The 27,841-nt window shown below is 44.8% G+C and overlaps 1 protein-coding gene across 1 annotated transcript in view; it reads left to right on the top strand.

The window, feature by feature from the left end:
* The window catches only part of LOC139747658 (glutamate receptor ionotropic, NMDA 3A-like), a 172,017-nt gene that overhangs the window by 14,643 nt on the left and 129,533 nt on the right, over window positions 1-27,841 (top strand). The window contains exon 2 of the mRNA XM_071660223.1: window positions 9,713-11,197. Coding sequence (XP_071516324.1) covers window positions 10,436-11,197 — 762 coding nt within the window. The 5' untranslated portion in view covers window positions 9,713-10,435. The remainder of the gene's footprint in view (window positions 1-9,712; window positions 11,198-27,841) is intronic.

Genomic DNA, 27,841 nt, shown 5'->3' with positions numbered 1-27,841 from the left:
TAGGGAGGTGGACGTGGTGTGGTTTGGGGGTTGAGGTGGCATGCGGAGCTAGAGAGGTCGTGAAAGCCTTATGCAAGATGTAGCATGGCAAAGTGGCAGGAGTGGGTGGGTCTGCGGATGAACTTTTCAGGAAAGAGGGTGATGTTGACGAGTTAGTTAGGCAGTTAAACGTTTGTAAGGTTCAAGGTGATGCACCAGAGGACTTGCAGAGTGCACTCGAATGTTCAAGCAACAGAAGTACAAGTCGTTTTGATTATATATGGTAATCTGAATGGAAAAGTGATGACTAAGAGAGTCTTGTTATGCACAGAGAATCTGACAGGGGAAGAGTAACTTCAGGAGTGGAGCGTGTGTGTGTAGACCGAGTGTTTGGTGGGAGGAATTTCTTTTATGAAAAGTACTTGTGGTGAGAATCAATTGTATGTGACACTTAAGGATCCGACGAAAGTGTACGATGATGCTAACAGAGATGCCTCGAGGAAGGTGATACGAAAATTTGGCGTAAATAAAAAGTTGCAGTGAAGATTTTGTCCCCCCCCTACCAGAAATATAAGGCCTGTCTGCGAGTAGAAAGGGAGGAGGGTAAGTGGTCACCATGGCTGTTTAATCTCCTTATGGACGGGATGGTAAAGGAGGTAAATGCAAGTCTTGGAGCAAAGGGTAGGGGTCTGCCGTACTCTAATGGTTAAGGGAGTTGGAGACGGCACACACGTAATATGGGGGACATCCTTAGTAACCAGATGGAGGCATATTAGTCTCCATTTACTACTAGTCTGTGTAAGGCAACTGTTAAACGACACTCATGTTCTATAAACCTCTTCGGTGTTAATTGCTGCATCTATTTGCTGCGTATATTTTTCATCTCTACTTGCAGCAGATTCAATAAGCCATTATTATCATTACCATCATTACTGTTACCGTTATCATGAGAGAGAGAGAGAGAGAGAGAGAGAGAGAGAGAGAGAGAGAGAGAGAGAGAGAGAGAGAGAGAGAGAGAGAGAGAGAGAGAGAGAGAGAAACATCCAGATAATCGATAATGAGGCGGAGGAGTTAGGTCCATTAATAACCAATTTGCTGCTTATATGGTTCGGGAGAAATGGTGCGCACGTCAGTCTGGGCGAGATAGCTTTGATATCTCACCCTACCGGGATGGGGCGCTGAGGCCTGGGGGAGCTGGGACCCCGGAGGAGGGTGGGTTTAGGGAGGGCAGCCAATAGGACGAAAGGAGGGAACGTACTGAGGGGAAGGCTCAGAGAGATGATATGTAAATATACATAGGTCTGGATAAATGTGTAGGATATGGTGTGGTGAGGTGGGAGGACGGATATACGTTAGCGAGTATGTTGGAGTATGTGACTGAACGTTGTGTTGGAGATGTGTGGGCGAGATGGTAGATGACCAGCGATGCAGCGAATGTTACAAACGTGCATCGGGGAATGTGTAGCAAGAGCGTCATCAGTGAACATGTGCTGTTAATGTCCAGCACAGTTGTTCTGTGAATGAGCTGCCTATTATCTAGATTTGGAGAGATTCAGTCCAGACTCGCTGTTTGCCATGAACGTAAGTGACACTTCAGTTGTACAGGACTCGGAGTATCACAAGTATGATTTCCCGGGTATTTACACTTGAGACTTTATTATAAACCTTTTCCAGAGTGGATCAAAGTAGGTGGCTGAGGTCAGCGGAGAAAAAAAACAAAACAGGAGAGCGATTCTTCTTTTGGGAGAGAGAGAGAGAGAGAGAGAGAGAGAGAGAGAGAGAGAGAGAGAGAGAGAGAGAGAGAGAGAGAGAGAGGTGGAAGAACGAGCAATACTCCACACTACTGCGGATGAGACACCCCCCCCCCCCATATTGCAAGCCAAGAAGGTAGATCATTACGGCACCTGCGCAATAATCCCAGCCTTTTTTTTGGGATGGAAGCAGATATTGCAGTGTTCATCATGCGAGCCTTCCAGGAGAGAGAGAGAGAGAGAGAGGGAGCGGAGGATAGGACTGCTTCCATTTCTACGTTACTGCTGGGGGCTGAAGTGAGCCGGTGTGAAAATAACTGAGAGGAAGTGAATGAAATTTAGAGCGACTTAGGTAGAAATTGCGTTTTTTGCACCGTTGAATTTAACGAGGTTACCTCTCTCCCATTCTGCAATGTTGGACAGGTACAAATTAAGAGAGGAAATGTGTCCAGTGCGTGTAAAAGAGCGACTACCAGACGAAGGAAGGGAGGGAAATGTGTGTGTTAAAGTGTTTAGGGCAGGATTGTCAGAATGAGAATGAATATGGTTGGAAGAGAAAATATCTTTTTCGGAGAGAAGGAAAAGATCTTAGACGATAGGATAGAACCCAGAGGGACACCAGTGTTGATAGGATAAGAAAGTGATGCCCCTGTAACCACGACGACCGTGGTGGAACGCACGCGAAGACAGCTATGCACTGGAGAACAGACACAAACACGAAAGCCAAATGAAGGAAAATCTAGTCAGCAAAGACCCCGAGCTACACAATGTCAAATGCTTCATGGATGTCATACGCCACAACAAGAGATTCGTCAAAATCCCTTTTGAAAGAAGGCCCAAAAGTGGGTACGTCTATTGGTAATCTGAAAGAAGGGAATGAGTTTTTAAGTGTTTTAAGAACGCGAGAGTTTAAGGAGCGTCGAAAACTTTGGAGATGGGGGAAGTGAGAGCAATGAGATGACGGTTAGAGGGGTTGGAGGAGCGTCCCTTCTGTAGGGATGGGTTGAACCAAAGATACTTATGTGTCTTACACTTTCTCCAGAAAATGTCTTATGTATTTCTAGATACGAGTGACATCCATTTTCATGTCAACAAGGGTTCACAGAGCTTTCATGAGAAGCCAAATAAGGAGAAAAATTCTAGTACGATCGAAAGTTTGTGAGGAACTATATATATGGAAATACAGGTAACAAGATCGAGTTGGAGGAGTGTGGTTTGTGGAGCTCCGAAATAGGGTTGTCGGCCGGACGAAGCCGGAACCATACGGTCCATGGCTTCATCTGAACCAGTTCTGATACTGTAAACCGTGAGTTAAGGCTTCGTTTACATTCAGAGAGAGAGCCTCGTCAAATCTCTCAGGTTGATGTGTGTTCTCAGATCACAGGCAGGGGGGAAAAAATCTGTCACCATATTACTGATGGTTTATACAACATGAAAGGTGTGTTTTCATTTTACGATACACGAACCCCAGAGTGAATCAGTAACTGACGCTACAGACGGTGCGGACATCCCACATCTTTGATACATACCAATGAATCTATTCACTTTGGTTGGTACAGCTAAAGCTTAGACAATATATTTGCTGCTTACGAGCCAGTAGAACATCTCAGAGTGAACTTACATTGATATCGATGGCATATCGATGTGTTGGTACACCATTGCTCATAAAGCTATATAAAGTATGGCACAATGATGTTGAACACCGTTTATTTAATCTGTCTTCCACAAATGTAGGAGTTAAAGCTTCAGCTGAAATATGCTACTTGATTTATCTATTTTTCTTTCCGTAACAGAACGAGACGCGCTGAATCCAAAGTGTCGAACCAGTTCACAACATCTAAAACAGTTGCCTTTTGTTACTGAAGCACCGAATTTAAAGTCTCGAACCTGTTCACAACATTATATGCTCCGAAACAGTTGCCTTTTGTTACTGACGCGCCGAATTCAAAGTCTCGAACCTGTTCACAACATTTAATGATCAGAAACGCCTGCCTTTTGTTACAGAGTCGCGTCGAATCCAAATACTCGAACCAGTTCACAATATCCTGTGCTTCGAAAAAGTTGCCATTTGTTATTTTTCCTTTTTTATCATATGTTTTTGTATAATTACTTTATTACTCTGGTTGATACTGATTATGAGTACGTAAATGGGCCTGTTCCATCACAGACGAACATCAATAGTGTATATTTGTTTAGTCAAATCCCCTTAGTAAAGTTGCCTAAGGACATTATATCCTCTTACTGATGCGTTTGCAATAAAGAGAAAACTTTAATACACGTAATGTAAGTTCCTCTCATGCAAATTATTCAATACATTCGCAATGCAAATGTAATTCTTGTTATGATTAATATTCTTATCTGGGAGAAACGTGTCGTATTACATTTTGGTAGATGAAATTGTTTGAAAAGCTGAAAATATTGAGAGCAACATTTAAACTCTCTATTTTCATATATATATATATATATATATATATATATATATATATATATATATATATATATATATATATATATCCAGAACCCCTTTCTTGCAAGGGTCGTATGGATGACAGAAAACTCGATATTTTCATCAATAAAAGGGAAATATTTACACCTAATGCTTTATATATTTTGGGAAAGAGGGAATATGTATGAAACATTTACTTCTAACACGTCTGAAGCAATGGCCACAATATCTAAAAAGAAGAGGAAATGCTCTAAAGGTAAAAATGTATTACTTGAAACTACAAAGACCCAGATTTATCTATTGGGACAAAGCATCTTGCTACGTAATGTCACATGCTCCAGGTCCTAGCAAACTGTATGATAACCCCTACCTCTCATTACCTTGTCTTACGAATCAAAGTTACCGTAAAAACTCGTTTTCTGTTGAGGCTCCCAGCATCATATATATATATATATATATATATATATATATATATATATATATATATATATATATATATAGATCAGTCCTGAAAATAGGAAGGGAGGGAGGAAGACCGGAGACACTTTCTCAAAGGGAAAAGATAAATAAAGGTAACTTCTCACCTTCCAGACCTCACACTCTGTGATTTACGGTGGACGTCAGGAGGTGGCGTCGCAGGGCCTTCAAGTAGACAGACTGCACGGGGGACCTTACGTCACTTGTTGTTGAGGGCAGCTAAAAGTTCCTGCTCGACAATTCGAGGTGACGTAATGTGTCCAGAGTCTAGGGATCCCCCTGCAAAAACAGGAATACCGAAGATCTTGAATAAGGTAGAAAACGTTACACACACACACACACACACACACACACACACATATATATATATATATATATATATATATATATATATATATATATATATATATATATATATATATGGGGCCGCGATACAAGTCATTATTAACAAGAATGGGTTTCCGAGTTGGTAACTCGTAAAAAAGCTAACATCCTGTGGACTGTTTCCCATTGTTCATGGGGAGGAGAACCCCCAAGCCAGGGGGGGGGGGAGGAGGAGGAGGGGCTAGGTTAGGAAAAGCTTCGGAGAGAGAGAGAGAGAGAGAGAGAGAGAGAGAGAGAGAGAGAGAGAGAGAGAGAGAGAGAGAGAGAGAGAGAAGCTTCGCTAAAGCAACAGTACACAGGGCACCACCACCTCCACTGCACGCCCCTTAAACATTCAAAGCTTAGAAACATTCTAAGCTTAGAGGAGTCTTAAGATCTTCAATTTTTCTTCTTTTAGACGATTGCAGCAAATGGTGACGTAAAGCAACGACCAGTACAGAGGCTAGATAACGAATGAACGGTGTAAGACAAGAACAGTGCTTCAAAGAACCGCATTACGAAACAAGTTCCGAAACAGTCTCGCTCATAGTCTGGAGGGTTTGATATATATATATATATATATATATATATATATATATATATATATATATATATATATATATATATATATATATAAAGCAGCTATCGCTTAAAACAAATCAAACCTATCAAAGAAATTGAAGAAATAGGGTATAATAACCAGCACGAGGAAAAGTGATAATACTTGGGAAGCTCGTACGATCATTAGCGACCCCAGGGAATGAAGCGTGGTTCGGTTGATGTGGTTTGTTTCTTAAAAAAAAACGACCAAAGTTGTAACATAAGCGACCAATGCAAAAGAACTACGGCAAAATTATACATTATATTACACCATTTTTTTCCCAACCACTGTAGAAAATAAAGATATTTAGTATGAACAACAAATACGTCTTTGTCATTGGCAGAGCGAAGGTATATATTACGTGGTGAAATTAATGTTTTGATGACCAACTGCAATTCAGCTCTTATGAACATGTTTACGGTGGTTCGTCCGTTTTTTTTTTTTTTTGATTGTTTCACCACGACTCTCTCTCCCCTAAATCGTGTGCTTGGATCCTACCTATGTTTTCAGATATCAAGTTATCTATATCTATATACCTCGCGTTGTAAACAAACACACACAGAGAAGCATCAGGTGTGTTGAACTGATGCTTGATTTCATAGACACTGTGAAACGAGTCTTCTTCACTCTCACTTGACTTGATCCATTGCTAACCAGAAACCAGCGAGATTATACAACACTCACAACATATAACCGATGGAGAATATACAACACTCACACAACACATAACCTACGAAACCCTGTACAGGTGGAATGATCTTGAAAAAAAGAGAGAGGAATTACCCTTCCTGGATCTCTGGGCCACAAGAGAGAGTAAAAACCGAACGCTGTGTACCTCCCTCCTTGTTGGTACCAGGTAAACAAGAGCGCGGTGAGCGGTGGACTACGAACCTAAAACTAGAAAGATTTAAACAAATGTAATCAACGAGGAAAAGTGTCTGTGGAATGGTAAACTGCGAGATGTAAAGAAACAAAATTATGAGATCTTGTGTTTAGAGAGGAATTGTTTATTATGTATCGTAAAGAGGGAGGGAGTTAGGGGTCAGGTTTGAGGCCAGATTATCCTAACAAAGGTTCGTATCCTTGTGTCCAGGGGTTGTACCACCGTCGTGTTCAAGAGTCGTACATTCGTGTTCAAGAGTCGTACCTTCGTCGTGTTCAAGGGGATTAATAGTTCGCTTCATCCGCTAAGTTGATTGGTTACGCGAGACCTAAGTCTTCGTTTGTACTTTACATTCATAACTTGCAGCAGAACTTAACCTTCTACCTGCAGAGGCGGTAGTTGGCGAGCAAAAATAGATATTGAACTAAAAGCTTTTGAAGTTCTCGGAGAGATGGTTCATATCCTGAAGCAATTTCTCACTTCCTTTTTGAGTCAAAAACTAAAATATTTTCCTCCTGCTCCGTGGTATGCTTTGATGAGTAGAAGGAGGAGGCAAAGGTAGAGGGACTCCTCTAAAGAGGCGTGTGTCGAACGTTTTCCTTCATTCCCTGTGCTAAAACGGTCTTTCTGGAGCCGAGGTCAGAGTCGGTAGGACGGAACGTGGGCGTCCTTTGCATGTCAGAGTGGATTTTTTTTATCGAACTCTGTGTTCGGAACTCTGGAAAAGTTTCCACGACTAAATCAGGACAAAGCCCCCCCCTTTTGGTTAAAATCTGGATACCCCACCGCTTCACGAGAGTCGTTGCCTCCGCCTCTTGTGTATATGAAGAGGCGAGGCGTCCCTTTGGAAGGGGGGAAGAGTTTTACGATGATTAAACAACGGGAAGGATATGATAGATTGGGCCAGTCTATCGCGACGGACCTTACAATCCCTCACGTGGTGGAAGAGAGAAGAGAAAAACTCAATTTGAGGGAGAAATGCCACAGGACGTAAATCTAGAGTACCTCATTTTTCATCTCCCGATCTTTGGAAATGAGGGAAGCCTTTCCAAGTCCTCGAGTTCAGTGGGCGATTTTGTTTCTTGCAAAATCTTCTATGGCGGATCAACGGCTGTGGTGATGGTGGTGGTGGAGGTTGGGGAGGAGGGATGGGGGAGGGGGATTGACACATGGAGACCCGTTGGCGGTGTTGACGGACGAATGACGTCACACTGTATACACACAGCCTCAGCTGATTCGTGGACAGGCAAGGTTATTGTGTGTGTGTGTGTGTGTGTGTGTGTGTGTGTGTGTGTGTGTGTGTGTGTGTGTGTGTGTGTCGAAGTCCAGAGACAAGATCCCTGTATCATACATCTATAGTGACTCGGACAACGTGAGCTTCGATCCTCAATAACACAGGTGTTTTACAACGAACGGGAGAATTTATTCTAAAACTAAAAGAACGCCCCGTGAAGTAGTCCTACTTTGAAGACCTGAGGTGTAAGATCTTTAAGTCTGATTGGGTGGTTCCTCGTTAATGGGGCTCCTGCAAGCGTTGGCAAGACAGAGGCCACACACCCCCACACACCCCGACCCCTACAGAACCCGACCTATGGCCCTTCCATAAGCCCCATCAGCTGGATCACATTCCAAGAAACCCGTCAGTAATTTCCTGCTCTGATGGGCTACGTGTGGCGGGGCTCAGCCAATCAGGAAGTTGCAGACCTGGTATCCTCTCTTTGATTGGTTTACGTGACCGAGATGCTTATACCTTTAATACCATGCCTCCCATACAGAGGAAACACATCGACGTGTGTATATACGTTTGTTGTATCGGTTTATAATTGCTTTGCCCTCTTCAAATCTACGTATCTATTCCTGTAAATATACATCGATATGTACAATCTCTTACTGCGACACATAGCCAAGGCGAAGACGATGCATACTATGCGTATCTTCTACCAAAGATCACAATGTATTATTCTGATCGCGTGAACTTAGAACACGAGACATCACTATGGCCAGGGACGAGAGATCATGGACTCTCTCTCTCTCTCTCTCTCTCTCTCTCTCTCTCTCTCTCTCTCTCTCTCTCTCTCTCTCTCTCTCCCCTAGGGCGATGTCAATGGCATTGGGGATTTATGAATCATCCAGCAGAATACTTTCCTTGGAGGTGATGTGTTTGGCGCCTGGATGCCAGCCTTAAGGTTGTTGACAGTTCCTGGGTTCGAAATGATCGCTTTGCATCTGGTTCGATTGAGAAAGTCGAGATCTGGGGTGGGGGAGGGGTTGGTCTTCTTCTTTTATCTCCACACTGGAGTGAGCGTCAATTAAGGAGGATTCGCCAGTGCCAGGCTTTGTAGACGAACTTTAAACTTCCTTCCGGATGATCCTCAACACAGTGGTGAAGTACTAAAGGATATTTCGATGATGTGTTCTCCAGGGCTTCGTGGTAAAGTCTTTGTTTCCTAGTTCCTGGGCTGGCGGAGCGTCCGTCGCAGTGTCCTGACTGACGCAAGAGTCTGTGGGGAGTATTTCTTGCTATGGAAACATTTGAGACTGATGTCATAGACAGTTCCTTGTGATTTACAGGAGCAATGGTCCCAGGCGCGGTGGTGTCCATGTGGAAAGCTGGAATGGTTACACTACAAAGGACATAAACAATGCAATCATTTGTAGCCGATTGCTTGTGTGTATATCTGAAAATTTTTGAGTTAGGTCAGTGAACAGAAATGTCATATTCAAGGCAAAAGGACGCTTCCCACGTCTCTCCTACGTGTCGCAAAAGGACGCTCCCCACGTCTCTCCTACGTGTCGCAAAAGGACGCTCCCCACGTCTCTCCTACGTGTCGCAAAAGGACGCTCCCCTCGTCTCTCCTACGTGTCGCAAAAGAAAACTACGAGGGGCGGGAGGGAGAGCTTAGGAAATCCTCCCCTTATACGGTATTACCTTTTGAAATAAAGGAACGAGGGAAGAGGTGGGAGGGTTTCTTCCTCATTGGTGGTTCAGTCGTCTGCACTCATCGCTCACTCTCTTTCGCGGGTGACAGCGAACTACCTGATGTTTGTCGATAAGTTTCGCATTCAGTTAAAAAGATTTTTAACTGATATGGTTGAAAAACGACATATTTCCCATCACTATGCGATGTTTGTATGTTAATTTGCTCTGCACAAGGTATTAAAAAAGACAGTTGGAGCTGATGTGTTTTGTAATATTATTCTGTCTTCCGCAGCTGTGTGTGGCTCCGGACGAGGGATCAGATGAGTCGATTGGTGTCATCAGCAGATCAACGGTGGATTCAGCCCGCTCTATAGTCCAACGCTGGCAAGGCACCTCCTCAAGTGTTCCGTCTCAAAAAGCCGATAACCCAAATCATCATCTCCTCCTCCTCCTCCAGCGACCTCCACTCATCCAAGTCTAGAAAAAAAAAATTGATTCGGAGGGGAGGCGAAAATTTCTTGAAATTGTCAAAAGAAGTAATATTCTGTATATCAAAAGTAATATTTACGTGCAAAATAGATATTTGTTTTTTTTTTTTGTTGGGTGTTTTCTGTGTGATAACATTGATCTCAAGTCCGGCTGGTGCATCTTCCTTGGTGATGGGTTCTGATGAAAGTAGGTTTTATATCCTTAAAGGCTTCCCCGTTTTTCCTTAGAGTCCCTCCCCTTTTTTTTATTCAAAGATGAATACCACCACTTTAGGCACTTTGGAAATGGTGGTGTAAAGGGGGAGGTGTATGTTGTGAAAATGGAGGTGCGTTGTGAAAATTGTGAGAGTTAAAGGTGAAGGAAGCCGCTGATGTATACTCGGCCAATTCACATCTCTTCGACAATATATTCCTCCTCCCCTTACCTGGATATGACCTGAAATGACCTGGAGACGACCCAAGGTGTTCCTTCCAGTTGATAAGATTATGTTGAACTGGAAATTCCCCCAACTGGATTCTTCGCTGTCATGAGGTATCTTCCCGTCCTCCTGCTCTGCACGTTAATCCTCTTATCTTACACCACTGCTTCTGTCGTCGGAGGCAGAGGCGGAGGGAGAAGTCGCCCCGGTGGCCTCCAAGATGGGCTCCACAGGTCGGCAAAGTCGCCGCTGGAAGGGCGACTGCCGGCGGACCACCCCTTCCCCACCATCTTGCGAGATGCCCCGTTGAAGACCGACCCAGGCGACTCGCCTTCCGCCGCTCCTCTCGCCTCCACGAACGCCGCGCTCACGACCGCCCGCCACTTCCCGACGCCGAGAAAGGACACCTCATCCACGACCTCGACCCACCGCATCTTTCCCCCGACGTACGAGACGCGACCACCCTCAGAAGATGCGCACCAGGCCCCGAGCAGAGAGAACCACCAGCCGCCGCCCTTCGTCACCACCGCCGCTGCCGCCCCGAAGAACGCCACTCCAGTATACCGCCTTGGGGCAGTTTTCGAGCCGGACCACATCCAAATCCTGTCCAACGTGTTCTTCCAGTCGCTCAAGGAACAGAATCGTCTCATCGGGGGCGTCTACCGCTTGGAGGGCGTTGTCATAGAAACGCCTGCGCTCACTGGGAACGCACTCCAGGGCGCGTGTGAGACTCTGAAGTTCGAGAAAGTGGGCGTGGGTCTGGCGGTGGGGGTGACGCAGAGTATCTACGCCTCTGGTACCCTGGCCTCCTTGGCAGGGGTGCCGCTCATCGCCAGGTCCCTTCACGGCTACAGAGACGACACACTTAAGGTCGGTGCCTTCCGGGTCCTCCCACTTTGTTATCTACATTTGCCTTCTATTCCTCACACTTCCTGATCTGTCTGGAAATCTCCTCTTCCATCACGTTTGTCCACTTTCGTACCTGCTTATTCCACTGTGTATTTCTCTTCCATTTTGTCCCTCTCCGACTCGAACGTCTGGGTAAATGAGTCAGAGAAGTTCTTCGCCAGAGTTAAGACTAATTACTAGATTATTGATCGTATCGGTGACAGATGAAATGGAATATATCTTAACGTAGAATTTGGTCAAAATAAACTTTGTATTTTTATTAGTTTTACCTGATTTAAAACACCGAAGGATCTGTTTTTCCTCTCGATGAAATCTGGTTTCACTCTACGGTAGAATAATAATTATCTGGTGTAGTTGCGAGCAAGACAATCTGCCTGTCCTGGATTTGAGATGAGGGATCATGTCACCCCAGAACCTGCTTCAGGATGATCATGTCACCCAGGGATGGGGTTCAAGAACTCATATCAACCCAGGATATGGCCTCACCCAACTCCAGAGGAATGAGGATTAAGAATATCGTGAAAGAATCCCCTCCCCACCCTCTCTCTCTCTCTCTCTCTCTCTCTCTCTCTCTCTCTCTCTCTCTCTCTCTCTCTCTCTCTCTCTCTCTCTCTCTCTCGTCTTCTTCTTCTTGGGCAGATGTTTTCGTAAGCCTATTGTCTGTCTGTGTTCATCCCATCTCATCATCACATGCAAGACGTATTACCCATCTGAAACCAAACACCTCCCCCCCAGACATGTACGAGTTACTCATTCCAGCTGCAATCTGGACACCGTCTATGGCTTCAGTGTTACAAACACCATTTCAACATGTCACAAGACCTCTCATGCCCGATGTTCACCTCCCACAGTGAGATCTTCCAACGAAAACAGACGCACATTATCACACTTTATGGCCTGTGGTCCCACCCAGTGGACGTGGTCGGCTTCCTGGAGCGATACAGTAGGCCTATAGAAAAGACTCCTAAGGCAGGATGATAAATTATGGTGTGTGTATATATATATATATATATATATATATATATATATATATATATATATATATATATATATATATATATATAGGAAGAGAGGCATTTTCAATTCCTGTTCTTTCTTTTAACCTATTTCTTCTCTCTCTCTCTCTCTCTCTCTCTCTCTCTCTCTCTCTCTCTCTCTCTCTCTCTCTCTCTCTCTCTCTCTCCCCCAACAATTAAGCCTGGCCTAATACACCCAAACACTTCTCTCAAAATTAAATTTCTTCTTTTTTCAATTCATGTCGTCAACGAGCAAGGATTATTAAATTCAAATTATGCCATAAAATCCACCAGAAACTAATAAGAGAACTTCGCTGGAATATGAAGGAGACATTTGCTCGAGAATGCTGGCATTTTCACCTTTATTTGTAGATGTGTTTGTTAGTTCGTTTTTACTCCTGTACTCATTTGTGGATACTTCTTACAGAGAAACTCTTCAGTGCAAGTTTAAAGTGTGCTGAGAAGTGGTCTAATTGGCTCTATTTTAAGTTCCCGAAAACACTGCATTGATAACAAAGATTGTGATCCTTAAAATACATATTTAGTCAGCATAATGATGTATACCTCTAGCTGTATACATTCATTAGTATGTTACCATACACTACTTCATTCATCAACTCTTCCAATTAGTTGATTATAAAGACCCTATTCACCGGACCCACAATTCAACATTAAATGTGATCGAATTCGATATAGTATGGAGAAACTGACATGATTATCTCTGCATTATGTGTAAATATATACATCTATTCCTCTGAAAGGCGAGTCTGTCAGTGTTTTCCGATAACATTCCACCTGTGAGGATGTGTTTAAGCATTGGCTGATTCCGCGTTATGTCTTCCCCAACATGATGATAATATGTCGGGTCTCAAACCTATCTTCAGTCTTGAGGGAGACATATCAGTGTATTCCTTAACGTCAGTCTCAATGTCTCGTTCGCTGTGTTGCGACTACGTCGTCCTCAGGCAGCCACAGGCGTCACCAGCCCAGCATTCGGAGCCACAGCACTTCAGCCTGAAGCTTCTGAAGCAGATGATAAGTAAACAGTCAGAAAGGACGACATTAGGAGTCCCCGTACGTACAGGGTGTAGACACTATGGGCGTCTCTGGTTTACACATGTGTCACTCACGATCTATGTATGTCCCAGCAGCGTCGCTGGAGGAGCTCTGGGTTTATGCATCAGACTAGCGGTGTCTTTTTTATATCTATAAATATTCCGGGTTTACTACTGCCTCAGGGGCCGTGGGTTTATACAGGAAGTAACTGGAGAGTTTACATCCCTCAGATGCCATAAGTTTACTTCTCTTATACCTACCGAGTTTACGTGTCTCGTGTAAACCGTGGTGGCAGCGTCAGGTTTACGTGCCTCAGACGGGCTCCCTACCCGGACACATGTTTTGGGGCTTCGTTACGAGTCGAAGGCTCACATCCGGGGGCACTTCTGCAGCAAATCCTTTCCAGTCAACTTTCTGAGCAAGTCTGGAACCATCCGATCCAGTCGATGACCGACCCCCCGTCTCTTGGACACAAGTCTGGACACCATTTGTGTCTGTCACTGGCACACCCACATACGTCTAGAGACATCCGTTTCAGTCGGTGCCTCACCTCCTGGACACGTCTGGAACCGTCCGTTCGTCCCAGTCGATGGTTTACCCTCTGGACACAAGTCGGGATTTATTCGTTCCACTCACTGGCTCTCACCTCTGAACACGTCTGCAACCACCCGTTCCAGTCTCTGGTCTCATCACCTGGACACGTCTGGAGCGGTCCTTTCCAATCTATGGCTCCCTGGACTCGCGCGAAGCCATCCGTTCCAGCCGATGGCTCGCCTCCTGGACGTATGTCATGTGCTATCCGTTCCAGTCGATGGCTCACGTCCGGGACACGCACCTCGGGTGAAAAATTGTGCTAATGGCCACCCCTAAGGGAGGAGGCCTGTGAATATGTTCCCTGCGACGCGTCCCGCATCTTCTCCCCATTCCGTCTCAGACTCCCTGACAGCATATGTTATTGCTGCCTTTCGCCTCAGTCTACCATCACTCTCGCGTTCTCCGAATCTCTTCTGGTATTCGAAGCTCCACATTCGCTATGTTTGCTTGATTTTCTGTGCTTCATTTATACGTTTTAGTCTACATCTTTTTCATGTCTCATTTTATCCTTTGGTTCTTCTTTTCACATTTTATTGTCTCCCTAATAATTTTCATGTTTCTCTCATCCCTCCTTTTCCTTTCATTGTTTCTTCAGCCTTCTTAACGTCCTCTCAGCTTCGTCTTCTACATTCATCTATGATTTTTCTATATTCCTCTCATTTTGTCCTCTCTGTCCCATTTCTCCTCCTCGTTCTTCTGCCTTCTCTGACTTCCCCCTTCCCTCTCTATTCCTCTTCATCTCATCTTTTCCTCGTCCCCCATGCCACTATCATCTCCTGTCCTTACTCCCTATTCCTTTACCCTTTTCCACTGCCTTTTCTTCTTCCTTTCCTCCTCAGCCCCTCGTTCCTACTTCCTCAGCTCTTTCCTTCCCATTCCTCCTCTCTTCTACTCATCTTCCTGATCGAATAACATTAAAGATTCCAGGTGCTATTACCACCATCCAGTAGATAATCTCGTCAAGACTCCTCACGTCTACTCTTGCCTTGTCTCCCTCGAGTGCCATTATGGTACAGCCGGACGGTCTGTGGGCTGGATCGTCTGTGAGCCCAGGAGTGTCTGTTGAACCACTCACACGTAAACCACGACGTCCGTGAACTACATAGACCGTCTCCAGAGCTAATCCATCGTGAACCAAACCGTCTGTTAATCAAACCGGTTTAGATTGTTATGTCTGTGAGCTTCAGCGTCAGTGAACCGAGTCATCCGTGAAGCAAACTGTTTGTTGATCGAAGCTGTGGTGATGTCAGTGAATCCTGACCGTCTGGTGGGTCTGGTGTGGAGCAACTCTCTCGTTCCTTCTCTCTCTCTCTTTCCATCCTGAGCTACGGACCCGTCAGCAAGACTGACATTTTACAGCACTCGGCTCCTTCTCCTCCTCCTTCTCCTCCTACCTGTCCTCCTCCTCCTCCTCCTTCTCTTCTTCCTCCTCCTTCTCCTCCTCCTCCTCCCCAGAAAAAAAAGAGTTCGACTTGTTCAAAACTCGAATCTAGTTTATGACTCGAAGACTCGCTCAGCAACCAGAGAGACTTCAGGATCTAGAAATGATGGAGGGGGATCATCTCGAATTGATGTGGGGGAGGATTGTAGAGGATGGGCGGGTTGAAGGGAAGATAGGGAGGGGGGAAGGTTGATTGAATAAAGAAGTAGGAGGACGAGAGAGACTGCATGAGAGCTGCGACTAGTCTCTCCTTTGTCATCGCCCCTTGTGGGGCTGTAGGTGTGCACGTCCCCAACGTTCACTCGCTGTAGCGTTGTTGATACTCTCCACCTCCACCTCCTCCTCCTCCTCCTCCTCCTCCTCCTCCTCCTATTACTCGCTGGAGAATCAGCGTCATCCTTCATCTGCGTAGAGTCGAAGGCTCCAGCCAGGAGTATGTATGAGTCCTCGACGAGGTCTTAAATGAAATATGAAAAAGGGTTAGAGGGGAATCCCATCACTGTGGGGAGGCAGAGGGACGGGGGTGAGTGAAAGGTATAGTTCGCGCCCAGCATTTGCAAGAGCTTGCTTAAGTCTCTCTCTCTCTCTCTCTCTCTCTCTCTCTCTCTCTCTCTCTCTCTCTCTCTCTCTCTCTCTCTCTCTCTCTCTCATTCTTTTCCAGCAGGGGTGTGTGTGTATCCGCTTAATGCTGTTCTGAGTCAATCCGTATTTACAGACTGTGATAGATATACGTAAATAAAACCTGACGTTTGTAAGCTAGATGGAGGAATGATAGAAAAAGAAGATAGTCACAAGTCGTTGCAAACAACTCGAAGGTGGGTGAACCTATAAAAAATGACATCTTAGATGATTTAAAGATATTCAGGACGATTCAACGGCGCGTGAGACGAGATAAAGTGAGGGAATCGATCCGGAAACGTGTGATCTGAGAGTCTGGAGTCTCACTGTGAACAAGAAAGGTGAGGCCAGGTTGGTGGCAAGATAAATCCACGCTAAATCTCTAGCAAACACCGCTCGAACGTTGCTGTTTGTGGGCGAATACAGAAAAGAATAAAACCCTCCCAAAAAAAGGGTAAAGATCACATCTATTTATTGTATAACTTGGGAAAAAATGATGCATTCTTTGCCTCAGTGTCAATGGATATGTACACCTGCTTTCAAGAACGTTTTATGTATGAATAAAAAAAATGTATTGTATTTTAGAGCAAAAGACGAAACAATGTTATATGTATGACAAATCTTTGATTAATAAGTGCTATATACACCAATTATACTGTAGGTAATTTATAAGGTTCATTAGGATTTGAGAAAATAAAATTTCCGTTGCTGTTACAAAAAAAAAAAAAAATTGCTTAAAACGCTTTTAAAGGTTAGTACGAAATATATCAGTGTGTACCTTACTTCTTCAACACGACGGTATACGACCCTTGAGCACGACGGTATACGACCCATGAGCACGACGGTATACGACCCTTGAGCACGACGGTATACGACCCTTGAGCACGACGATAACGACCCTTGAGCACGACGGTATACTACCCTTGAGCACGACGGTATACGACTCTTGAGCACGACGGTATACGACCCTTGAGCACGACGGTATACGACCCTTGAGCACGACGGTGCACGACCCTTGAGCATCTTGATATGACCATCGAAGCACAGTAATCTGAGCCTTTGACAAGACCATTAGTTGTCACAACAGACACCAGACTATCATAAATAAGGGTCGTGCTGGTCGTGTTTATGAAGCCACGCCAGTCGTGCACATCACCCGTACCGTTTCGCTGGAGAACCGTCTTACCCTCGCACTCAAAGTCAACTCTGATATCATTTAGCGAAGAAACAACTATACCATGTAAAGGCTCGTTGTGTGCAGGAGGCATCGTCGAACAGGATGAAGGAACTTTGAATCCCACGTCTGCTTGCAAGCGGAGTCACGCCCTCCGTGCAATCCAACTAAGGTTGATTAATGACCTGAATTCGCGAAGAGATCGTGTATCAAGGAAGTTTCACGTCTTCAACGCCAGTCACGTCAAGACCTGGGCTTTACTTCGAGAGTCGGGCTAGGAGGAACCTGCCTTACCGTAACTTAGGCTTCACTTCAGGAGTCCAACAAGGGGAGGATTTCTTCAGGAGTCCAGCAGTTGGGGAAGGGGGATTTCTTCAGCCGTCCTGAAAGGGGAGGATTTCTTCTTCAGGAAACCATCCATGGAGAGGGGGATTTCTTCAGGAGTTCTGCTAGGGGAGGATTTCTTCAGGAGTCCAACGACTGAGAAGGGGATTTCTTCAGGAGTCCAACGAAAGGAAGGATTTCTCCGGGGACTTCGGTCACTCTCTCAGCCAAGTAAGAGAGAGAGAGAGAGAGAGAGAGAGAGAGAGAGAGAGAGAGAGAGAGAGAGAGAGAGAGAGAGAGAGAGAGAGAGAGAGAGAGAGAGAGAGAGAGAGAGAGAGAGAGAGAGAGTTTGATCAGCGCACATATAGGAACCATCGAGTACGTATCCATATGCGTGTGTAACACTATATTAATTCTACACCTGTGGTATTTCATAGGCTCGCTATTGTATCGCGGGCAACACCATATCTTTTCTCTGGCAATATTCGCATCGCATACCATTTGAACGTTATCGTAGAAAATTAAAAGAAAAGAGAATCAATATATGAAGTCATCTAGTGACCCAATATGAAACTAAATCGCATCCAAGAATATTTCTTTTATTGCGGGGAGAGAAAAGAAGCTTTTGAGCATCGAGTGCCAAACAGACGCATTTTTTTTTCAATATTGACGCAAAATGTTTACACACTGACTCTTATGATGTACTGTACACATCAGCCTATAGAGAGAGTGTACATCTATAGTACGGGGTGGGGAAAGAGGATGTTGTACATGATGTACATTTGCAGTTTGTATAATATCTTATTGGCTGTTCAGTTTATGTGAGTGTATAAGGAGGTTAAAGTTATATTTGTATGTACTGAGAATACACAAAGCGGGATGGTGTGTCCCCAGAGAAGCGCTAGACAAAAAAAGAGCCCCCAGAGAATGCCACTAAAGCACCAGAACGTAAAGATATACCCCAGAGAAGCAGCAACAAAAAATCTCCCCAGAGAATGCCAGTAAACATCCCGAACGGGAAGATTTACCCCAGAGAGAATTGATAGCCTCGATCCATGGAAAGCCCTGGTCAGCGCTGGGAGCCCCCAAGACTTGGCCGCCCCCTCCAGACTTAGCCAGACTTGGCCCCCCTCAGCTTTGGCCAGAGTTGGCCCCCAGCTTTGGCCAGCACTGTTCCCAGATCTAATCAGGACGGCGAGACCAAAGGGAGAGGAGGGAGGGTGAGGGAGTGGGAGATTAGTGGTGAGTGAGTGGCGGGTCACAAGGGAGCAACAGTTGGCACTATGGTGGATTAACACCAGGCGGGAACTTCAGAGCAAAGGGACAGCGTTACATGTACAAAGGGGAGGACACAGGTAATGGTTGGGTGTACTTAGAGGAGTAGGAGTGGTGTGTGTGAATATATATAAGGGAGTGGGAAGTGTACATACAGGGGTGGGGTGTGTAGGGAGAAGGGAAGGGTATGGGCTTACGTGGGTGTGTAGTGTATATACAGGGGTGGTGAGCGTACGCACAGGGGTGGGGTGTGTATGTACAGGGGTGGGGAGAAGACGTAAGGGAGGAGAAGTTTAAGTACAGGAGTGGGGAGTGTACATACATGGTTTGGGAGTGTATATATAGGGGCGGGGAGTGTACGCACAAGAGTGGGGAGCGTATACGCAAGGGTGGGGAGTGTACATACATCGGACCATGATAAGAGGACCCACACCTTGTAGTACGACACTATGACATAACCATCTCGTCCTCAGAGACGACCTTACGACCCAGCCAGGTCGTCCTCGGGGACTCCCACTCCTCCACAATAAGGAACGGGTCGCCAGGAGGACGAGATGCCACGGCCATTATTTCGACACTGGAGGGAATTTGCTGGTGCTGGTGATGGTGTAATCAGCGCGGGAGTCATGACAGATTAATGTCTGGGGTTTCTCATATGTCTCTGTCCCCCCCCGCCCGCCCTCTCTCTCTCTCTCTCTCTCTCACACACACACACACACACTTAGAGAGAGAGAGAGAGAGAGAGAGAGAGAGAGAGAGAGAGAGAGAGAGAGAGAGAGAGAGAGAGAGAGAGAGAGAGAGAGAGAGAGACCGAGAGAGAGAGAGAGAGGAGTCAGGCTGCTACTGGTCCACAGCCAGTGTTTACTCTCCTCTCGAAACAGCTTACCCTCGTCAGATATGTTATAGTGTGAAGGTCTCCGGTGTGGAGTTGGGTGTAACGTGTGGGTGTGAGGAGGGAGAAAGCATGAAGACCTGAACGACAGGGCATAAGAGCACTCGCTGATAGACGCCAGTAAACAGCAGCTACGGACCAGACTTAGAATAGTCTTGGGCAATGATGTCATCCGCTCAGCAGATGGTGTCAGAAAATGGCAACGAGACGGACGATAAGACTTTCTATAAACACTGTCGTGTCTCTGGGTGATGCGAGTTGATCATATCTCTTTAAAAGGGATTCGTCCTTATAGCAGAGGGATTCAGTGTTATCTGTTAGTTGTGAAGAAAAAAAAAATGCTTTATATTTTCGTGGACATGACGATGCTTAAGCTGGCTGCTTTCCTTTCAGTCCTTTACTAAAGCTTCGCTAACTTGAGACTTTCCTCGTAGGTTGTCTGTACCTACTTTGCCAGTTGCTTTCTGTCAGTCAGTCAGTCAATCAGTCAGTCAGTCAGTCAGTCAGTCAGTCTGTCTGTCTTTCTCTGTCCCCTTCTGTGTCTCTTTTCTTCTTGCCTTATAGTACCCTCTCGTATTGCTCTGTTCTCTTCGTATTGCCTCGTTATGTCTGTCTATCGTTCCTGGGCTTGTAGTGTCTTTACAGGATTCTCCTTTGGGCTGAAAGGACCATCCCTATCCTAACCATCTCCTACATTACGTAGGACATCCTTGACTCACAGGACCTTTCAGCAGGATTCTAAGGACCCCCGGAATCAGGTCCTTCCATGCTTGAAGGAAGCTTGAAGGAAGGGAGGCGTGGAGCGCAGAAGGACGGGGATCTTCCTTCCCTGAACAGGAGACGTAGGGATAAAGGATCGATCCTTTCGTCCCAGACAGAAGAAGAAAAAGGATAGTGGGATAAATCCCTTCCTCCTAAACAGGGAGAACAAAAAAAAAGAGTAGTGGGACAGATCGTTATATCCTAGACAGGAGGAGAAGAAGCCTGAGGGAGGTAGAGGGACGCCCTCCAGAGAAGAACATTGCTGTTCTTATCGATCGTGGTCAAGGGTCGCAGCTGTTAAATCCAGGACGATCCTCTCGATGGTCGATGTCTGGTGGGGTTCCCCTACGTGTGTTTGAGTGAGGTGCCATCACACCCTCCACTCTTGAAGCTTGTATGATTCATTGCTTCATTCTTCGTCATATTACTCGTCTCTCCCCACCTCTTTACTTGTCTTCTTCTTCTTCTTCTTCTTCTTCTTCTTCTTCTTCTTCTTCTCTCTTCTTCTTCTTTCTTCTTCTTGTTCTTGTTCTTGTTCTTCTTCTTGTTCTTGTTCTTCTTCTTCTTCTTCTTCTTCTTCTTCTTCTTCTTCTTCTTCTTCTTCTTCTTCTATAAAGCCAAAAAATACTTTCTCCTTAAAGGAAATAATTTTCGTTACCACACAGTCGTGTGTACCACAGTGTTCAGCACTGTTGGTACTAAGAAACAATAGCAGATGATAAAAAAGAAAAAAGTCTGCATACAAAAAACTTGTAGACATAGGAAACAAAAAGACATTAAATACAAAGAGAAGGAAAGACATTTCGACACCCTGAATTATGGGAGAGACGTCACCATAGAGAAGGGTCAGGGGAGAAGACACAGGAAAATGAATACTAATTGGTTTACAAATTAAAAGCAAACAAGTAAAGTAAACTGAAACATAAAAGATATCTAGACAAGTCGGATACTAATCAGTGCTACCATATCAAGCGAAGTGTCAGCATTGCCATATCGAGCGAAGGATTAGCGTTACCAATGGAAGGAAAACAAGACGAAGCGACACATCACTGATACCAAAACAAACCAAATCCCAGCGTAACCAAATCAGGACATAGGATTTCGCAAGTGCAAAGCCTCCAAATTCTTCGTCAGGTAACAAGTCTCTCTATCTATCCATCTCTCTCTCTCTCTCTCTCTCTCTCTCTCTCTCTCTCTCTCTCTCTCTCTATATATATATATATATATATATATATATATATGTATGTCCAGAATATCCTCAGACCCAGGCAGGTTCCAATGGCCCGACCGATCGTTTGAATCGTAAAAGAATATTAAGTCTCATTGTCCGTCCTCGTTACGTGAGATGTATTGTCACTGTAGGAATATTCTGTTATTGTATTATTCCCCGTTACCTCGACGGTACATTATGCTTCATGGAGAATACAAACTCGTTATTCATAGGCTTGTATCGGAATTAGTATATATATATATATATATATATATATATATATATATATATATATATATATATATATATATATATATATATATATATATATATATATATATACATATATATATATACACTGACGAATGTCGATGGGTATATGGGGTTAATATTGGCTGTGTGTGTGTGTGTGTGTGTGTGTGTGTGTGTGTGTGTGTGTGTGTGTCTTCATTTGTTGACATCCGCGCACAGTCATTCTCTAGCTGTCATGTGTAATGCAACGAAACCATAGTTCCCTATCCATAATCAGGCCTTATGGTTTACCTCGGACGCTTTACATGCTCTGGCTCAGTCCATTGACAGCACGTCGACCCCAGTACACCACATCATTCCAATTCATTCTATCCCGTGCACGCCTTTCACTCTCCTGCATGTTCAGGCCCCGATCGCTCAAAATCTTTTTCATTACATCCTTTCATCTCCAATTTGGTCTCCTCCTCGTTAACTCCACTTCTGACACGTATATCCTCTTTGTCAGTCTTTCCTCACTCATTCTCTTCATATGTCCAAACCATTTCAACACACCTTCTGCCCTCTCAACCACACTCTTTATTACCACACATCTCTCTTACCCTTTCATTACATACTCGATCAAACGACCTCACACCACATATTGTCTTCAGATATTTTCAACACTACCCTCCTCTATTCACTCTTATCTAAAGCCTATGCTTCACATGCATGTAATACTGTTAGGACTGCAATACCTTAAAACACACCCATTTTTGCCCTCCCACATAACCTTCTCTCTTGCCACACACACACACACACACACACACACACACACACACACATATATATATATATATATATATATATATATATATATATATATATATATATATATATATATATATATATATATATTTACATATATGTTCCAACGCATCGCTGGCTTGATCATGCCTATTTCATCTCACTTGTCCTGTAAATACACAATCAGACAACCATCAGAACTTCTCGAAAAGAGAAACACGGGCCATATTTGCTGCTTCCCTTCATTCATTCGTGTCCTCGAGGTCGCTCCATACTCTGAGGCCGATCTACTGAATGGGGATAGAAACTGGGACTGTATGCAAATCACCCCCAAACCGTTCGACCTCGCTGCAAGGGAGTTTTATTGTGAAGTACATTTGGTAGGGTGAAAGCTAGAGAGAGAGAGAGAGACCTTTGTATTCTAGAGAGTAAAGGGGATGTGTTGAGGCTGGTATGTTGGTAATATCGAGTGTGGGGGACGGGTAGTGGTGTGTGTGTGTGTGTGTGTGTGTGTGTGTGTTGGGGAGGAGAAACCTACACCCCCACCTCCTCCCCTGTCTGTGGAGGAGTAGGAAGGGGAGGGGACCACGAATGCACCTCCTGGGGAGAGAGGGGGGGAGAGGGGGTGGGTGAGAGTGAGTGAGTGAAGGGGGTAGCGGGGGGGGGCTGGGCTTGTTGATATGGGGGGGGAGGTTGGTGGAAGGGAGAGGGAGGGGGGGAGGGGGGGGGCAAGTGCTCAAAACAAGAGCCCTTCAAGTCTCTGGTCCTCAGACGACTGAGGGATTGTGAGCCAAGGGGAGGAGGAGGGGTGGGGGAGGGTGGGGGAGGGGGGGGGTGAGGGGTGGGGGGGTGTGCCGGAAATCGCTATATTCCCAACGTCTCTCAAGACTCAGGCGTTGCTCTCCCCCCTGGGTAAGGTGGGTCTCTTTATCAAGGCCGAGCTCGATATTGCTTTATGAGTTTCCCGGATTCTAGCATGTTTTTTTTTTTTTAGATACCATTCGTGGCCGACCTTTTATGAGTGTGTGTGTGTGTGTGTGTGTGTGTGTGTGTGTGTGTGTGTATAAACACCAGCCACAGAGGGAATGATCATTACGATCCCTCCGCCTTTCCTCAAACATCGAAGCTATGGCATTCCCTCCCTTTCATCCGTCTTTCCCTCACTCCAACAGATGGGTGTACAGACGGGCCAAAGAGTTTTCACAGTGATCCCCATTGCATCTCTTATTTCGTCTGTAATAGACAACAACATTACCAGTGAATACCTGAGGGTTCTATCTCTGTATATCTCTTAGAAATATTTCCATCTTGTTTTCGTTTCAGATTTCTTATTTTCCCACCAAAGTTGTGAGAGAGGAAAGAGAAAAAAAAAATAACACATCTTGGGGTCGTCCCAACTTTTTTTGTTCCTCATTGTGGCACTACTTTTGCTGTGAGAAATAAGCCAGAGATGAAAGAGTGAGTGGGCCCCCGCCAGCCTCTCTCTCTCTCTCTCTCTCTCTCTCTCTCTCTCTCTCTCTCTCTCTCTCTCTCTCTCTCTCTCTCTCTCTCTCATAAGGGTGAGAGTTATCTTTAATTTCACATGGAATTGATCATCTCAGTGATGGTCAGACCACCCCCAGGACACTGCGAGTCAGAAATTAGAAAGAAGTTAAGATGATAGCTCTGTGTTTCCCTCTCTTTATGTTCCTGTGTCTTTCTCTCCCTTATTTTGCCTCTCCTCTTCTTGGTCATATTGTTTCACTGACTTTCCGAAACTTCGTTTCTCTATCTCCTTACATTTTCGTTCGCTGTTTCACCGACTATTCCTTTCCTCTGTCCATGTAATACCTTTTCTTCCAATCTTCTTTTTCCTCTCTCTCTCTCTCTCTCTCTCTCTCTCTCTCTCTCTCTCTCTCTCTCTCTCTCTCTCTCTCTCTCTCTCTCTCTCTCATCCCTCCACTCAATCCAGCACCTTAAATAACAAAACCATCTCCCTCGCTACTCTAACACCAAGTTCCCTCCTCTCCCACAAGAGCACCTCGCATGTCATCGTAACTTTATTGCGGGAATGTCTATGATATAAGGTTACTGTGCAAATGGCTTAAGATATTTCTCGGTAAGGAGAGAGAGAGAGAGAGAGAGAGAGAGAGAGAGAGAGAGAGAGAGAGAGAGAGAGAGAGAGAGAGAGAGAGAGAGAGAGAGAGAGAGAGAGAGGACACCCCCTCCTCCCCTCCCAGTAACGAGGACAGCACAGCAGCGGGCGGGTTAAAATGGTCAACCAAACGCTCGAGACAGTTGTTTGTAGGGAGCTATTCTCCCAGGGTCTCGCGAGACCTCCCCTCTCCCCTCCTCTTCCCTCCTGCTCCCCTCCCTTCTCCTCCGCTTAATGATGGCGCCGAGGACCACCCCCCCCCTCCCCATATACCAGGGAGGTGCTGTAAGAGTTAATGGACCCGGTGAATATACAATTAGGCCTCACATCTCTAAGTAAACAAAAGGGCCCAGATCTGTTGATACGGCACATACAAACAATGATATGATTCACTCCCTGAAGACAATAGAGCTGTTTTTGTCACACACAAAAAAAAAAAAATAATGAAATGTTATCTTTTTTTTAATTTTTTTCTTCATAATTGTATAGTTCTCTTAATCAAAATGACGTAGAGTTGAGAATGTCTCACGAGTCTGTATTGGACACGCCGTCTTTAGGTGCATAGCTGGAAATGTATGGCGATGTATAGTGTCTCATTACTTTCTTGGGTCATTATCACACGAGAGACAAACGCAGAGATGGTCCTTAGGTTTACAGCCTTATTTACATCGTAAATATGTAAATCATTTTACATTATGAAGGTACATGTACCGTTTTCTACACCGGCGCTGTCTTCGCCTCCTGTGATTTCCCCTTCTACCTACATCCTTACACGTTGCTGCCTGTCTAAGCTCACTCCTTGGCCCATCCACCTATGTACCATTACTCGCGCCTCTCTATCATGTCCTTCCCCCCCTTACTCCTTAACCCTTAAGTACCATTTACCGTCGCTGTCCATCTTGCCCCGTCCCCCACAGACGCGTCAGACGGGGTTGTGTTCGCCTTGACCAACCGTCATACATAACATTTCTAGTCCAGAGGAGGAAGAACATGGCGTGTGGTAGTGTGCTGTCCTCTCTGGTGACGACCAGGTCATGAATTACTTACTTTCCCCTGTAGCCATGAACGGTACTGAAGACTTATGAATCTGGGAGAGGCTGATCACTATTCTCATGGCTGGTCACTATTCTCATGGCTGGTCACTATTCTCATGGCTGGTCACTATTCTCATGGCTGGTCACTATTCTCATGGCTAGTCACTATTCTCATGGCTGGTCACTATTCTCACGGCTGGTCACTATTCTCACGGCTGGTCACTATTCTCATGGCTGGTCATTATTCTCATGGCTGGTCACTCTTCTCATGGCTGGACACTATTCTCATGGCTGGTCACTATTCTCATGGCTGGTCACTATTCTCATGGCTGGTCACTATTCTCATGGCTGGTCACTATTCTCATGGCTGGTCTCATAGGCAATCCACAACCAATTCATGGACTTCTCTTAGCAATCATTTAAGAGTGAATTTCGCATTTAAGTTTTCCGATTCCAGACATCTGGTGTGTGTGTGTGTGTTCCGTTTTCTTATTTGTATTATGAATTTTCAGAGCATCATCACTATGACTGTATAGTGAAGGTGGTCAGCGTTGCTGCCTATGAATCAGTGGACCTGCGCTCGAGTTCCGGACCAACCATATATATATATATATATATATATATATATATATATATATATATATATATATATATATATATATATATATAAGATAGAGCCTTGGTACCACTCTCCAGGTTCGTTTTCTATTGCTCATTGCGACAGCCTTCGAATAATTCGTTCATATATTTTGCTTGTATGCGAATGCGACGACTTTGCCTTCTGTAATGTTGACATTTTTATTGCCCTTTGTCCTCAGGAACCCCCAGTAGAGTGCGGCCTTCCCTCCTCCCCCTCTTCCTCGTTACTGCTGAAGTCTTGCCCAACTGTTCCGGAAGAGCGACAGTGAAAATTAGATGAACGATGAATTTTCCGGGTGATTTTCATACGTTTCTCCCGATGGTTCATCAGTTCTCGGAGATTTCCCAGTTTTCTTATATCCTCCTCCATCGCCTTGATGTTTTTTTTTCTCTCCTGTATGGTTAAGCTGTCATTATTTTTCGTATTTTCCGTCAGCACAAGACGTCAGCGTTCAAGGGAGGTTAAAAAGAAGGGAGACAAAAGTAAGAGTTTGTGGGAGAGAAGAGAAGCATGTGGAGTGAGAGAATCATACAGAGGGAGTGAGCCAGGGAGAAAAAAGGGTTGTTGGTGGGACTCCCTTAATGCCAAGGGAGTATATAAAGAGGGACAGATAACAGAAGACCCGATGGTTGTATGATTCCTACATATCTAACCCACATACGTAGATGGAAACAACTTAGTTAAATAGAGGTTCCTCCTCACCTCGCCTTTCCCTCTGGAACACCAACCAGTGTCACAGTAACTATGAACCCCCTATAGCATAACGAGAGTGTACTATAATGGACATTCTATGGGAAGAATGAATGGAAAACATGTTCTAACCTAATGTAAATCAATGGATACTCTCAGGATGCTGTATTTCAGCCTCTTATCTGAAAAAAACCCGAAGTTGAAATACGCACACATTTCATGTTGTCATTCGTAAAAGGGCTCTCTTACTAATGGTTAATATAATTAAAGTGTGTGCATAAAGTACTTCAAGCGTGTAGGGTACTTCAGTGGTAATTCATTCCAGTGTCCCGAACCTCTCCTGAAAAATAAATTGCCCACGTTTGTATTACATCCCTTTAATTTCATATCATTATTGCTGGTCATTGTATCTGTCTCTAACATGAACTTATTATCTAAAAATTTTGTATGACCTCCGAGTGTGCGCTTAAGATAAAAAAAAATGGTTTTCAATTAATTTCGGGTAGGACAGAATCAGTTTTGTTGCTCCTCTCTGCATTTGTTTTAATTTTGTCTTCGCCCTTTATAAAGTTTGTTGACAAGAAGCGTGTGTGTGTGTGGGGGGGGGGGGGGCTCTGGAGGGCTCTGGGGAGGGATAGGGATGCCGTGGAGAGGGGCAGCGTGGGCCCCAAGTACTAGGATTGAGGGGAAGGGGGCAGGAGATGGAGGGT

The sequence above is a fragment of the Panulirus ornatus genome, chromosome 69, assembly GCF_036320965.1.
Source record: "Panulirus ornatus isolate Po-2019 chromosome 69, ASM3632096v1, whole genome shotgun sequence".
NCBI classification, from domain to species: domain Eukaryota; kingdom Metazoa; phylum Arthropoda; class Malacostraca; order Decapoda; family Palinuridae; genus Panulirus; species Panulirus ornatus.
Note: the sequence above shows the minus strand (reverse complement) of the source record. Positions and strands in the feature narration are given on the sequence as shown.